The sequence below is a fragment of the Carlito syrichta genome, unplaced genomic scaffold (assembly GCF_000164805.1).
Source record: "Carlito syrichta isolate Samal-C Ts95f unplaced genomic scaffold, Tarsius_syrichta-2.0.1 Scaffold305629, whole genome shotgun sequence".
In the NCBI taxonomy this organism is placed as follows: domain Eukaryota; kingdom Metazoa; phylum Chordata; class Mammalia; order Primates; family Tarsiidae; genus Carlito; species Carlito syrichta.
Window position 1 is genome coordinate 293,519 of NW_007249725.1, and position 13,953 is coordinate 307,471.

The 13,953-nt window shown below is 46.0% G+C and overlaps 2 protein-coding genes across 10 annotated transcripts in view; one reads left to right on the top strand and one right to left on the bottom strand.

The window, feature by feature from the left end:
- The window catches only part of ZNF7 (zinc finger protein 7), a 14,996-nt gene extending 3,597 nt beyond the window's left edge, over positions 1 to 11,399 (top strand). For 6 of the 9 annotated variants that reach the window (XM_021714349.1, XM_021714346.1, XM_021714348.1 and 3 more), the window contains 2 exons: positions 4,592 to 4,708; positions 9,374 to 11,399. In XM_021714349.1, the coding sequence (XP_021570024.1) occupies positions 4,592 to 4,708; positions 9,374 to 11,190 (1,934 nt within the window). In that variant the 3' untranslated portion in view covers positions 11,191 to 11,399. The remainder of the gene's footprint in view (positions 1 to 4,591; positions 4,709 to 9,373) is intronic. The other 3 variants (XM_021714347.1, XM_008061848.2, XM_021714353.1) reach the window with 1 other exon arrangement.
- The window catches only part of COMMD5 (COMM domain containing 5), a 12,677-nt gene continuing 8,354 nt past the window's right edge, over positions 9,631 to 13,953 (bottom strand). Inside the window, exon 2 of the transcript XR_002482187.1 lies at positions 9,631 to 9,762. The gene's annotated coding sequence lies outside the window, so the exon portion shown is untranslated. The remainder of the gene's footprint in view (positions 9,763 to 13,953) is intronic.

Consider the following 13,953-nt stretch of genomic DNA (forward strand, 5'->3'; position numbering starts at 1 on the left):
CTGCACTCCAGTCTGGGTGATAGAGTGAGACTCCAACTCAAAAAAAAAAAAGAAAGGCTGTTGTGGTTTGAGTTTGCATTTTCCTGATTTCTGCTGAGCTTGAGCATGTTTTCACATCTCTATTACCTTGCTAGTTTCCTCAGTAAAGTGTCTACTCAGAGTCTTTACCCATTTTCTTTCTTTTTTTTTTTTTTTTTTGATTTATTCTAGAGATGAGGTCTCGCTGCCCAGGCGGGTCTCGAACCCACAGGCTCAGGCAATCCACTGTAATCAGCCTGTAATCCCTCCCAAAGGTGCGGGATTACAGGCTGAGCCACCGAGCCCGGCTATCTTTACCCATTTTCTACTGGGGCTGCTATGCCTTATTGATTTGAAGATGTTTATTATCTCTTGTATTAGATTTCATCAAATCTATGGTGTCTTATGTTGTAAAATACATTATCACATCATTATTTTATATAAATGCTATTATTATTTAATTTTTAGAGACAAGGTCTTGCTCTGTCACCCAGGCTGGAGTATAGTGGCATGATCATAGCACACTGCAACTTCAAACTCCTGGGCTTAAGCCATCCTCCTGCCCCAGTTTCCAGAGTAGCTAGGACTACAGGAACGTGCTACCACACCTGCAAATTTTAAGTTTTTTGTAGAGCTGGGGTCTTGCGGTGTTGCTCAGGCTGGTCTCAAACTCCGTGACCTCAAGCAATCCTCCTACCTTAGCCTCCCAAATTTTCAGGGGTAAATTACCTGTGCTTGGCCTCATGCCATTATTTTAAGAAAGGTAGAATTCTGCTGATTATACTATAACACATTTTTAAAGGGGTCTCACACTCATTTAGACATGGTTTACCGTGTGTCACTGAAATAGGAAGAAAAAGACATGGAGTGAATTGACTAAGGTATACCTAATGTTTTTTCATGTCTTCTAGTGAATTATTCTCTGGTTTGGTTGTCTACATCTGCACTTCCCAGGTGCTGGCAACCTATGGGCCTGGCCATCAAGAAGTGATGCAGCCTTTCTTAAGTGCTGGGGTATTCTTCATTCAGCAAGGATGTGTGGCTCTCAGTGACTAACCAAGCAGCTGCATCAGCTGTGCCTGTCCTTGAGCCCTGTGCTGATTTGTAGTTGCTGATTTGCCATTGACTGGAATTGCAGTTTTTTGTCCAGCAAAAAGGTTCACCTACTGCTTCCCCCCCCCCAAATAAATAAAGTCAAGAAACGCTGCATTGCCATGTCTAAAAGCTTTGGGAATAAAATATCTAGAAATCTAGAAGAATGTAATTTTTGTTTTTTGAGAAGTCTCACACTGTCATCCAGGTTGGAGTGCAGTGGCACACTCACGGCCACTGCAGCCTCCACTTGCTGGGCTCAGGAGATCCTTCGACCTCAGCCTTCCAAGTAGCTGGAACCACACTCGCGTGCCACCACACCTGGCTAATTTTTTTGATTTATTGTAGAGACAGAGTCTCACCAAGTTGCCCAGGCTGGTCTCAAACCCCTGGACTCAGGCAGTCCTCTCACCTTCACCTCCCAAAGTGTTGGGATTATGGAGCATGAACCACCACACCTGGCAGAATGTAATATATATTTTTTTAATTTCTTCGTTTTGGCCTTTGAAATTGTATTTAAAAGTTCCTATTCCAAGCCGGGCTCGGTGGCTCAGCCTGTAATCCCGCGCCTTTCGGAGGCTGAGGTGAGTGAATTGCCTGAGCCCGCGGGTTCAAGACCCACCTGGGCAACTTGACGAGATCTCATCTCTACAATAATCAAAAAATTAGCCGGGTGTGGTAGCGCGCACCTGTAGTTCCAGCTACTTGGAAGGCTGAGACGGAAGGATCGCCGGAGCCCAGCAGGTCGAGGCTGCGGTGGCGGGGAGCGGCCACTGCACTCCAGTCTGGGTGACAGAGTGAGACTCCAACTCAAAAAAAAAAAAAAAAGTTCCTATTCCAATATCATTAAGATGGTCTACATTTTCTCCTGTGAATTTTGTAGTTTATCTTTCTCATTTATATAATGTTTCTACATTGTGTTGGGGTTAAGTAAAAATTTTGTTTTATTTTTGTCTAGTCACTCAGCTGTTTCCCAATGATATCTACTAAACAGTGTATCCTTTTCCTGTTGACATGTGCAGCCACCTTTTAAGTGAAATGTGGTGCTGCTGAACCTGTATAGTTTCCTGAATGTCTCTTGTGGGCCAGCTCCCTGCTTTTTGTTTGTTTAGCTGTGCCTTTATTTTCTGGGGGTTTTTTTTGTTTGGTGTTTGCTTTGGTTTTATAGTATGTCTTAATATTTGATAGCGTGACTCACTCTTTTTAGTCTTTTTAGACGTTTACTCACATAATTGGGTAATAGGGTAGTTGTTTGATATGCATTTTAGAATAAGTTGAGTGTCTCAAAAAATGTCACTGGAATTTTTATTGAGAGTGCTTTGAAGGTGGTATGAAGAGAACTAACATCTTTCTGATTTTTTTTTTTTTTTGAGTTGGAGTCTTACTCTGTCTCCCAGGCTGGAGTGCAGTGGCACATTCACGGCCACCCCAGTGTCAACCTCCTGGGCTCCAGCGATCCTTCCGCCTCAGCTTTCCAAGTACCCGGAACTACAGGCGCATGCTACCACACCTGGCTAATTTTTTTTTATTGTAGAGACGAGGTCTCGCCAAGTTGCCTGGGCTGGTCTTGAACCTGCGGGCTCAGGCAATCCACTCACCTCAGCCTCCCAAAGGTGCGGGATTACAGGCTGAGCCACCGAGCCTGACTTTTACTATATTTTTAGATGATTATTGCTGTTGCACAGAAATGCTATTTGTTTTGGAGGCGATCTTATATTTGGCAATAGTGGAACTCTCTTTCTAGTTCAGTGTTAGGACTACAGGTGTGTGTCACCATGCCTGGCTACTTTTTTTTTTTTCCTGTAGATAACAGGGTTTTACTATATTGCCCAGGCTGGTCTCAAACCCATGCTCGGCTTAAGCAGTCCTCCTGCTTTAGGCTCCCAAAGTGCATTAGCCACCTACCTGGCCTCCTTTTATTTTTAATCTCTATTTTGTTTGTTGTTTCCTTTATTCTTTACTTTTTGGCAGCTTCTTCTTTGTTGACCTTGACTAGTTTTGCCACGAGAATGTCACAGTCATCTTTTCAAATAATTGGCTTTTGGTTTTGCTAATCTTTTTTGGGGGGGCGGGGAGAGTGGGTTGAAGGGCAGTGGTGGTGTTATGTGTCTTTGTTTTTTATTTCATGAATCCTGCTCCACTTATATTATTTTCTTCCTTTCATTTATATGAATTTGCTCATTATTTATGTTGTTTTACTCCCAACTTCTTGAGTTTAATATTTACTTCATTTGTACTTTACAGTTCTTGTTTCTAGTAAACATATCTAAAATATAAAATTTTCCTGAGTATCGTGGTACATAACTGTAGTCCCAACTACATGGGAGGCTGAGGCAGGAGGACCATTTGACCCCAGAAGTTAAAGGTCCACCTTGGCAGCATAGAGTGATCCTGTCTCTAAAAACAAATACATGAATAATATTGTATCTTTACATATGCCTTCAGCTGTATCCTATAAATTTTGGCTTGTTGTAAATAGAATTGTCACTTAGTCATTATTTAATTTCCACATAGCTAATAGTATCTAAGCTATCATTTTGTGGTTAATTTCATACTGAGCTGCATTTGGTTCGGTGTGTGTTCTTTGGTACATCTATGACTCCCTTCATGGCTTGATCCAAGGATGTTTCTCTGTTCTATGTGTGCTTGGAGAAAACATGCATTTCTTGTATAGTGTAGGGTCCTTCCTACATCTAAGGGGTTGAACTTATTGGCCGTAGACCTTTGGGATTTCTCTGCCTTCTTTTTTCCTCCCAGTAGAGGGGAGTCTGAAGGATGCTTTCATCTAGAAGACTTGGCTATCCTTTGAATTGGATGCCTATCCATGTACTAACTCGTAGTGAAGGGGTTGTGTCGCCTCTCTACAGCATGGGGGTTGGTCATCCTGAGAAGGCAGGGTGTCAGGTGGGCACCCACAGGTCTCTACCACTTCCTAATCTGCTCAAAGGGAGATAGGCCCTGAGGACTGCATAAAGACTCGAAGCTGTGAGGTCACTGGGTGAGGATTGAACATGGTGTTTTCTGATTTAAAGTTCGCTTCATTTATTTTTGTTGTTTTGGTTAATCTTGTTTCTTAATCATCCCTACCTCTTGGAGTATCTTGGCTGTCTGAGCTGAGGGACGGCTCTCGCTCTGCTAAGTGAAGTACTGGCTTGTACTTGGGCTTCTCTTTTTCTCCCCCCAAGTTCTGGGGGTAGAATTGAACTATTTGTTTCAGACTCTTCGTGACAGGGTCTCCCGGAGATTGTGGGAGTCATATATCCCTTGCTGTTCAACTTCAGGATCTGGACAGATAGGGACAAAAAGGGCTGCTGTGTGCCCAGAACCTCATCTCATCCTAACGCCTCACTCCCTGCAGAGGCTCTGCCTGTGCTCCAATAGCCTCCTTGCCCTTTTCACCTGGAAGGCAGGAGAAGCCCAGCCCTGTGCTATGCTCCCAGCCAAGTCATGCCAACACTGTCTCCCTCTCTGTCACACACAGCAGGATTCCTGGTTTTCAAGCCTGAGCTGATCTCCCGGCTGGAGCAGGGACAGGAGCCATGGTTCCTCGACCTGCAGGGAGCAGAGAGGACAGAGACGCCAAGGACCTCCAAGACAGGTGAGACTCAGGCCCTGTCCCAGAGAAGCCCTAGGGTGAGGAGAAACCACAGGTGGGGCCTTGCAACAGCGGGAGACTGAGGCTGGGTCCTGGTAGCCATTCCGGACTGCCTGGGAACACCATTGTGGAAGAAGGGGCTGGCCCATGGAAGGATGCATAGATCAGTTGTGGGGCTGCCTCAGGAGGAAACAAATCTCAGAAAAGCCAGGACACAAATTACCCATGTATTTCAGCAAAAACAGAGTTTACTTTTGAAATCATACCATATTTTGTTCAATTTCTGATTTTACTAATACTCTTATTAAGCAAGGGTACAAATCTTTGGATCCAAGTGAAGCATTAAACTTCGCTCTCAGCAGCTTCTCCTCAAGTAAACATACTCCCTAAGGCAGATCCCTCCAGAGCTTCTTAGGGCCCAGGTGACCCCAGCCTCTCAGCTCAGGCTTAGGGGTGCATTAGTCTCATGAGGCTTCTGTAACAATATATCACAAAGTATGGGGCTTAAAACAACAGAAACTTGCTGGGGGAGGTGGCTTATGCACGTAATCCCAGCACTTTGGGAAGCTGAGATGGGAAGATTGCCTGAGCCCAGGGGTCTGAGACCAGCCTGGGCAACTTGGTGGAACATCGTTTCTACAATAAGCATCAAAAAATTAGCTGGGCATAGTGGTATACACCTGTAGTTCCAGCTACTTGGAAGGCTGAGGCTAAAGGATCACCTAGAGCTCAGCAGGTCACTGCTACATTAGCTGTGAGCATGCCACTGCACTCTAGCCTGGGCAACAGTGAGACTCTGAGTCAAAAAAAGAGAAAGAAACCAACAACAAAAAAGCAGAAACCTATTGTCTCACAGTAGTGGAGGCCAGAAGTCTGAAATCAAGGTGTCAGCAGGTTCTTGTTCTTTTAAGGCCCTAGGGCAGGCTCCTTTCTTGCGTCTTCTAGCATCTAGTGGTTTTCTGGCACTCCTTGGCGTTCCTTGGCTTGTAGATGCATCACTCCAATCTCTGCCTCCATCTTCACATGGCTGCCTTCTCCCTCTGTGTCTCTTTTCACTTGGCCATCTCTTCATAAGGACACCAGTCATATTGGATTAGGGACCACCCTAACGACTGTGTTATTACCATTTACATCTATACTGACTCTGTTTCCAAATAAGGTCACATTCTGAGGTGCTTAGAATCGGGACTTCAGTCTACTTTGGTGGGGTGGCGGGGGGTGGGGAGCTTAGTCAGCTCCAGCCAGGACATCTGCTGCTGCCTCTAGCCTGAGCTCCCAGTAGGCAGATGCCTTGTCTGAGCACTATGCTTAGCCTGCTGTGCAGACACGTTGCCCAGTTTGATGAGAGAAATGGCTTTGCACACATCTCAGTGGCAGAAAGGAAACCCCTCCTCTCCACTGGCTGCTGTGTCCCCATGGTCACTACTGCAGCAGGGCTGGGCCTGTCCCTACAGAGGCCACAGTCTTGCTATCTGAAAGCAAATGCAGCAGTCCAAAATTGTGAAAAGTTAAGTATTGTGCTCTTCGTCCATACATATGTCCCTAAGCTGCTTGGAAGGGCCAAGATGGATATTTATTAAAAGAGGACTCTTGAACCTCTTTATACCCATGGGCATCACAGCCATCAGGTAAGGTGTGGTGTGTGAGATTAGTGGGCAGGAGCCCTTGACCACATCCCCCAGCCTTTTTGGCTCCACTGGCCCACCCACATTATCCCTCTGTGTAGCCTTCCTGTTGAGGTAAAGCTATAGGGTAGCCCAGTTAAAACCCAGCCCCTACTAAACTATTTCCAAGGTGGAAAGGAGATTTTAAGCAGCACACCGTGGCAGAAAAGCCAGCTATAGTATGTACACAGATAATTCACTGGGTTTTTATGTAACAAGGAGTCCTCATCATGATAAAGCAACAACAAAAAAGTAATCCTGTAGTGAGGTGAGACCTCACTGTTGATGCACCCAGCATTCACTTGCCAACCTGAGACTGCAAGGTGGGAATGCAGCCTCTTAGATTGAAATATGTGGTAGCACAAAACCAGAATAACATTAAGTAAGGTGGAAATGCCTAGATATGTTATTTACACCCAACTGGTGCAGCCAGCATCAGATATCCAAGGATATTGACCTAGAATGGCTGGGGAGAGGACAAGGTCTCAGCTGTGCCCTCCCACACCCCTGCCCACCTTCATAGCTCTTGATGGTGGTTCCTGGCACCCCTGAGAGGCCTGTCAACTTGGCCCCCGCTTTGCCTCTGCTCTTCAGCAAGATACGTGTTCCTCACTGAGAGCCAACCACTTCCAGAATGAGGTTTTTAAATAAGTACTTGCATTTTCTCAGTGGATGTCCAAAACTTGCTGGAGAAGGGCTTTCATGCTCCAAGGAAGGGGAGAGAACCTTGGGCTTTAGTTACAGGTCTCTGGGGGGCTGCCATGGGGAAGGCTATCAGTGGTAATTATGGACAGAAAAAAATGGGCTGAGCAAGCCAAGGCCACACAAGAGGCCAAGGGTTGCTGAGAGAGGTGGCTGAGGCTTGTTCTGCAGGGGGCTGGGCAGTGGCCTGATGTTGTGCAGGGAGGTGATGAGGTTTTTGGGGGTATTTTAAGATTGGAAAATATTCATTTAGAAAGTAAATTAGAGAGAGAGAAGAAAGCAGAGATAGAGGGAATTCACTTCCCCAAGGTGGGGGAGGGGGCCAAAGCTAGGAAACATGGCAGCCATAGCACAAAGAAACAACAAACACACACCAGAGTTTAACAAAGCAGTGGTGGGTGATGAGATCTTTAAAATGTAACCCAAGTGTCTCATAGACATAGTCACAGGGAACCAGAGGGAGAGAAGCTTGAATGAAGTCAGGTGGGTCTGTGATACCCTCATCCTTTGGTCAGCAGTGCTATTGGCTGCAAACTGCTTAACCACATAGAAATGTTATCTGCATGTGCAGCAGAAGGCTCCAGGCAGTACTGACTAAGCAATGCCAGGGCTGTACTGTGCTTTCTCTGAGTTCTCCTTAGGGGCCTCCATGTTCCAGGCAGGGGGCAGAGGAGGAACAGTACTTGCCCCATGTCTCAGTGCCCTGCTTTTTCATCTCCATAACAGGAATGCTCAGAAGGAGCTGAGCAAGCCCTGTTAAAGGTGCAGGTTTGCTGAGGTTGTGTGGTTGTGCAAAGGAGAAGCGGGTGAAGACCAGGCCTTTGTGTCCCTGCTGCACAGTGAGGTTGAAAGGGCTATGTGGACACAGACCTGAGCATGTTGCTGATTCTCTCACTATATGTGTGGACCTGGGCAAGCTGCCTAGCCTCTGGCCAGTCTTATCTATGGAGTGGGGAATCTATAGACCTCACTGGATTGCTGAAGACTAATGGAAGAAGGACCAGAAATTGTTCCTTGTACACAGAAGAGGCTCAGTTGATGGTAGCCCTCTGCTCCCTGTAGGACTGACAGGAAGACCTTTGCAAATCACTGGAAGCTAAAGACTCACTACAGATCATTAGGAGTGGGCAGGAACCAAGAGGCTGAAGACCTGTAACTGGTTATGAATTCACTGTGCGGTAGACTTTGGCAGGTTATGGCCATTGCCATATGACTGTGGTCATGAACATGGTGGTGGTGATGACTGTAGTTGTTCTGCAGTGGGGACTATGGTGGTGGTGTGTGTCATGGTCATGACCATGGTTGTATTATGGTTTTGTCATGGTGGTAACTTGTGGTTGTGACTGTCGTAATGGTCATGTCACGGTGGGGACCATGGTTGTGTGTGGTCCAGTTCTGTGGGCATGTCGTGGGTGTGACCACAGACATCAAGAAGACATCTGGCCTCAGTGAGGTGCTCTCTGGGGTTGCAGAATAGGAAAGAAGCCTGAGTTTATTTGGAGAGTTCAGAAGGAAAGCAGGTGTCAAGAAGGCTTCCTGGGGGCAGGTGGGAATAGTCCCCTCCAGAAACTTGCAACCCCAGGGAAGAAGTCAGTGTGGGCTAGGGGATGTGGCCACTTAGAGCTGAGGAACTAGGAAGGGACATGGCTAGGTTCAATTTGGCATTAGTAGTTTGGAGGTAGCTATAGAAAGCTGATGTTCTACTCAGAGAAGTCCACCCCAGTAAACTCCTGTGAATAGTCTAAGCACCCAGTGCTCTTCTGGGTTTAACCTGGGCAAGCCTCTCGGCAGCTCTTTGACCTCCATCTTCCTCATCACTGCTCTTGCCTTCCATTCACAGTTCAGACCTTCCCTCCACTCCTGTTGTCCATCACCAGCTAGGATGCTGGAAGCCTCTAGCCCCTCAGCCTAATCTTGGTAAACCTCCCACCCTTTCAGGCTCACTTTGTCTAGCCTTACTTGCTTCTTCATGGACTTTGCCTCACACCAGTTTCCTGTAGGATGGACCTCTCTACTCACGTACTCCCACTTTAGGATGTGTAGCTCTAAGCACTCTGCTTAGTGCATAATGAGAACTTCATTGTTGAATGAATGAACAACGTAAAGAGTATGCATGAAACCAAATTTTGAGAACTGCCAGAGCATTGCCTTCTCAAAGCATATTTTCACTTGGGGTGTATTGTAGTGCTTGATGCAGCCTGTTCTGGGAAGTGATGACCACATTCCCCTCACATTGGTAGTCTTTGTTTTTTTTGTCTGAGCACAGAGCATAAGGAACATTTTTATTTCCTGTTTATTTCAGATTCTACAATTAAGGCTGACAGTGAGCAGACCTGTGAGGACATGGACATTCTAAAATCAGAATCCAATGGAACAATGGTCAGAATATCCCCACAGGACTTTCTTCAGAGTCCTAGCTTTGGAGATGTTGCTGATTCTGAGGCCTGGTTACAGAATCATCCAAGCAGTCCTGAGTTGAGAGTGATGGGCTCTGTCTTTCAGAAAAACCATTTGAATGGGGAGACTGTGGCTTACAAGACCTTCACCAAGGATGCTACCCAGGGACATAAGGAGCTGGGAGGCAGTGGCTTAGATTGTCAACCTAATAAAAATCAGAGAGAGAATACAGAAGGGACTTCCCAGAGATGTGAGGGGTGTGGCAAAGGTTTTGAATCCACTTCAGACATTGCTCTGCATTGGGAAATGAATACGCAGAAGAAACCTAACAGATGTCAAGAATGCCAAAAAAAGTTATCTGACTGCTTGCAGGGCAAACATCCAAATAACTGCCATGGAGAGAAGCCATATGAATGTGTGGAGTGTGGGAAAGTCTTCAGGCTGTGCTCGCAGCTTAACCAGCATCAGAGAATCCACACTGGAGAAAAACCATTTAAATGCATTGAGTGTGGAAAAGCCTTTCGCCTGAGCTCAAAACTTATTCAACATCAAAGAATTCATACTGGCGAGAAGCCCTACAGGTGTGAAGAATGTGGAAAAGCCTTTGGTCAGAGCTCAAGCCTTATCCACCATCAGAGAATCCACACAGGAGAGAGGCCCTATAGTTGTCGTGAGTGTGGAAAAGCCTTCAGTCAGCAGTCACAGCTAGTCAGACATCAGAGAACTCACACTGGGGAGAGACCCTACCCATGTAAGGAGTGTGGGAAGGCCTTCAGCCAGAGCTCAACTCTAGCTCAGCATCAGAGAATGCACTCTGGGGAGAAATCTCAAATCCCAAGAGCCTCAGATAATCCAAGCCTTGTTGCACACCAGAGAATTCACACTGTAGAGAAACCATTTAAGTGTGATGAGTGTGGGAAAGCTTTTAGGTGGATCTCTCGCCTTAGTCAGCATCAGCTAATTCATACTGGAGAGAAACCTTATAAATGCAACAAGTGTACAAAAGCCTTTGGTTGTAGCTCACGACTTATTCGCCATCAGAGAACTCACACTGGAGAAAAACCATTTAAATGTGAGGAGTGTGGAAAAGGCTTTGTCCAGGGCTCACACCTTATTCAGCATCAGCGAATCCACACTGGAGAGAAACCCTATGTATGTAATGACTGTGGAAAAGCCTTCAGCCAGAGTTCCAGCCTTATTTACCATCAGAGAATCCATAAGGGGGAGAAGCCCTATGAATGCCTCCAATGTGGAAAAGCCTTCAGTATGAGCACACAACTTACGATACATCAAAGGGTTCACACTGGAGAGAGACCTTATAAATGTAACGAATGTGGGAAAGCCTTCAGTCAAAACTCAACCCTTTTCCAACACCAGATAATTCATGCAGGAGTGAAGCCCTATGAGTGTAGTGAATGTGGAAAAGCATTCAGCCGGAGCTCGTATCTTATTGAACACCAAAGAATTCACACTAGAGCCCAGTGGTATTATGAATATGGGAATACCCTGGAAGGGTCCACCTTTGTGAGCCGTAAGAAAGTTAATACTATAAAGAAACTGCATCAATGTGATGACTGTGACAAAATATTCAGGTGGCGTTCGCATCTAATTATACATCAGAGAATTCACACCGGAGAGAAGCCTTATAAATGCAGTGACTGTGGCAAAGCTTTTAATCGGAGCTCAAGGCTTACTCAGCATCAGAAAATTCACATGGGATAGATCATTAACCTATATAAATGTATATAAATGTGAATAAACCTGCAGCCTTAACTTTATTTCATATGGGATCATTTATACTGATAAAAAAAAGTAGAATGTAGGGAAAGATTTCAAATTGCTCTCAAGAGTATCCAACTTCATACAAAATGTATGTTTATTTGCTGGAATGTTTGACTTTAACTTGTTCAATAAAGCCTGTGTTCCTCACACCCAGGGTGCAATCTGCAGAGTTTTGAGTTCAGAGGGAAGGCTCCAGGTCCCTGTGATAAGGAAGAGATACAAGGAAGACCCAGCAGGTCAACGCTGGGGTGGCCGTGAGTGTGCCACTGCACTCCAGCCTGGGAGACAAAGTGAGACTCTCACTCAAAAAAAAGTCTCAGCCTGAAACACAAACTGCCAAGAAGTGTGAGTGTCTGAAATTTAATTTTATCCTTTCTATAAGCTAACAAAATCCAGTCACTGTTTCATCTGGCAGATTACTCACAGCAGTAGTTAGAGTCATGTTGGTTCCCCTTTTTCACCATGTCTCGGCACAATGCAGAGTCCCAGCAAGTTCATGCAGACTGGATTTGTGTTATCCAAGAAACTGGGGACCAATACCTCACCCCTCATGTTTTTTGCTGCCAACAAAAAATGGCCCAATAGGAGCATGGTAACTTGGGTTCTTGGTGCACACAGTAGGCATGTGTAAGAAAGCTCAGCCAACAGCAGGTCACCTCCCGTAATCTGTTTGAGGCCTGATGCTTTTCTGACTGAAATTGAATTTCCACACAAGTTTGCCGTTCCATCAGTCACACTGGTTAATCTGACCAGTAAGTTGGGACCATGTCCATTTGATTTTCTCACAGCATCTAGTTACTGCCACCATCCCTGTGCAGCAGCTTGAGGCTAACTGCAGGCCCAATCTCACCCTGCTCCCGTGGTCGTGGTCATTCAGCTATGAATGGGTTCCAGGGGGACCAGTCAGCCTTGTTTTCGACACTCTATTACCCATTATGACCCACATGAGACCTGCTGACCTTTGGTGTTACTGCCAGTAATTACAGGGCAGTATACTTGGGCCCCAAAGACCCCCATTCCCAACGGAGAGACACTTGGTGGCCCCTTTCTCCAACATACGAATGTATAGCCCAGAGGGGGCACAAGTCATATCAGGGTTTGTTGTGATCATTGGTTTGGATCATGCCACCTTGGTTTGGTTGGGCACCATGGCAGGGTCACTGAGAAAGAGGCTAAATCACAATAAATGGCATAATCCAAGGCAGATTATGAATTTGTATTAGATTGAAACAAGTACTGGTCCATGTGTATACAGGTTCCAGAGTTTTCGCTGGTAGCATGGGGCAGAGCAGAGCCCAGGATGGTTGTGTCTACTTAAGTTTCTGTCCTCACAGTCTATGGATGGGGATCTGAACCCCACAGTGGGTCCGAGTGACTACCAGCTGCTTATGCTTAGCTTGGCACACCATAAGTGTGTTCCCAGGCTGTTGTGCTCCTTCCAGGGACAAAACTCTATCATCCCCCACCTGTACCTTCTGGGGGTGAGGGAACACCTTACTGTGTGCCAGGACAGTGGCATTCACCCTGGTTGTGAATCAGCGCGTAGCTGCAACTTTTCCTCTTTTCCAGTCAAGCCCTTCTCATACCTAGAACTTTTGTACTCCATAGAGTATGTAGACAACGTCCCCCACCTTGGCCTATGTGGCTGCTTAGAGGGTCTTGGTCACCTTCAGGCCCTAGTTTGCCAGCCCCTGACCTGGGACCATGTCAATCCGAAGAGAGAATCCAGATGTTGAAGCAGAATTAAGTTTGAATCCTCTGGCCCCTTCTTGACTGGTTGTTGTTAGGAGAAGGTTGTATTATGCTCAGGGCAGAATCTGGAATGTCCAGAACAGTTCACAGAATGTTCCACTCATCTTATCTTGATTATGAACCAGGAAGTAGCCAAGGAATGACAAGAGACCACGAGGAGGCAGGGTCAGAACCTTTGTGAGCAGGTGAGTTGGAGGCCAGGACCAGGAGCTGCAGGTGGTGGGATTATGGCATGCCATGATTCTTGTCCCATTGTTGGGTGGCCCACAAAGCCTAAAACATTTACTGCCCTGTGTATAATGCTCTTTCTTTTCCCGAACATCAATCAGCCAAAAATAGATCCAGAGGATTCAAACATTTCTCCAGCACCTGGATTCTCTCTTTGAACTGACATGGTCCCAGGTCAGTGGCTGGTGAACTCAGACCTGGGTGTCTGTTTCATATGGCCTGAGAACTAAGAATGGTTTTTGCATTTCTAAATAGCAAAGGGGGGGAAGAAAACAAAACACTTGTGATATCTGAAAATTATGTTAAGCTCAAATTTTCAGTATGACAGTGTCTTTGGACCTGGCTATGCCCATGTGCAAGCCTCTGTGGAGCCTCTGGCCACCTTCCTGCTGTAGCACCAGCATTCACACACCAGCTGACTTGCCTCTTGAACTGGGAACATCTTCATGCACTTCACCCACTGAGGAATTATTTTTCCTCTCAGCTCTTAGTGGTTTGTTCACTGAAATGTCACATTACAGACTGGGCACAGTGGCTCATGCCGTAATCCCAGCACTTTGGGAGCCCAAGACAGGAGGAGGATCAATTGAACCCAGGAGTTCGAGACTAGTCGAGGCAACATAAATGAGAAAATGTTTTAAAAAATTTTTTAAGCCAGGCTCAGTGGCTCAGCCTGTAATCCTGCGCCTTTGGGAGGCTGAGGTGAGTGGATTGCCTGAGCCC